The 1,371-nt window shown below is 44.8% G+C and overlaps 1 protein-coding gene across 1 annotated transcript; it reads right to left on the bottom strand.

The window, feature by feature from the left end:
• Positions 1-424: 424 nt before the first annotated feature.
• On the bottom strand, positions 425-1,023 carry LOC131166536 (uncharacterized). Its single transcript, XM_058125129.1, has 2 exons — positions 955-1,023; positions 425-838 (listed from the first exon to the last, which is right to left on the bottom strand). The coding sequence occupies exons 1-2, from the start codon at positions 1,021-1,023 to the stop codon at positions 425-427; spliced, it is 483 nt and encodes a 160-aa protein (XP_057981112.1).
• Positions 1,024-1,371: the final 348 nt, after the last annotated feature.

Here is a 1,371-nt window from a genome sequence, read left to right as displayed (position 1 = left end):
GCCTAATGAGTTATGCTTATTTGTTGGACAGTCTTCTGGTCTCACGAGCTTTGCTCGTTAGTTGGGCCGATCTTCTTTGCCTAATGAGTTGTGCTCATTTTTTGGGCTGAAATCGAATAGCGTAAGAGAGAATGCAATTATAGGTATGTTTACAAAATTTGATAATTTAATAAAGGCACACTAAATGTTCGAGTACATGACTGATAGAGATGTAATTTTATAGAACAATTTTCTTGGGCATGCTAGATTAGGTCAGAAACCCCTAGAGCATTTGTATGCGAGACCTCTAGGGGAGTGTAGGACCGAAACTTACTTGTATGTCCTAACCCCCTAGGGCTGCTATGCAACTTGTTACTCTCTTGCCCCTTCCCTATTTAGAGGCCTCCTCCATATCCTTCGAACTCTTTCTCTTCAGATAAGTTCACTATTTTCTTGTGTCTATTACCTCTTCTAGATTAATATACTTCTGCGCTCTTGCTATCAGCTCCCCCATGTCAGCTGGGGGTCTCTTTCCTAGAAAAGACATGAAGTTTCCTGGCTGAAGGGCCGTGGTCAAGGCTACTAATGCCACTCTAATGTCCAGGTTGCGGATCTCCACGGTCGCAGTGACGAAGCGGTGCATGAACTTTTTTAGTGTCTCCCTTTCTCCCTGAACCATACTCATCAGATGAGCCGGTGTTTTAACGATTCTCCGATTACTGAGGAAATAGCCGGTGAAATGCTGCTCCATCTCTGAGAAAGAACCAATTAACCCAGGCCATAGGGTTCGATACCAATCTCTGACACTACTTTTAAGGGTTGCAGCAAATGCCCGACACATGATGGCATCAGGTGCGCCCTACAATTGCATCAACACCTTGAAGGTATCCATATGATCGACTAGGTCAGACAAACCCTCGTACTTTTCAAAGGTTGGCATTTTGAATTTGCTTTCTTAGGTGGGTTAGGGCTAACCTGGTGTTGGTGGAGGACATGCTCTTCTTGACTCTTTTGCTGCAAGAGTAGGTTGAACATATTCTCCATCTTCTTTTGAAAGGCAAGAAATTCCTCCTTGGTGACTCTTGAATGTTCTGCGCGTGTGGAGTGGATGGACTAAAGTGATTCTTTTCTAGCAGTAGGGCTAGAGCTAAAGCCGTGAGTGGTTGACATTATTTGAATGTCGGAGGTCGAAAGCCAGATGGGTACCTCTCAGAAGCAAGTTCCCATAGACAGCGCCAACTATTGCGGGATAAAATTGGTGATGACCTGCGACATCACTCTCCGACTTCCGATGACCTAAAAAGGATGGAAATACAGCAGGCTTAGAGGACCTGGGGTGTACTCTGGGGGATCACTCCGATGCCTAAGTAAGAAAATGCTTCAAAGAGGTTG

The sequence above is a fragment of the Malania oleifera genome, chromosome 10, assembly GCF_029873635.1.
Source record: "Malania oleifera isolate guangnan ecotype guangnan chromosome 10, ASM2987363v1, whole genome shotgun sequence".
NCBI classification, from domain to species: Eukaryota; Viridiplantae; Streptophyta; class Magnoliopsida; order Santalales; family Ximeniaceae; genus Malania; species Malania oleifera.
Note: the sequence above shows the minus strand (reverse complement) of the source record. Positions and strands in the feature narration are given on the sequence as shown.

Excerpts from the sequence above, each read along its gene's own strand:
- LOC131166536 (XM_058125129.1), bottom strand. The coding sequence starts at position 1,023 with ATGGAGAATATGTTCAACCTACTCTTGCAGCAAAAGAGTCAAGAAGAG. Across the intron at positions 839-954 it reads ATGTCCTCCACCAACACCAG|GGCGCACCTGATGCCATCAT; the intron begins GTTAGCCCTAAC and ends ATGCAATTGTAG.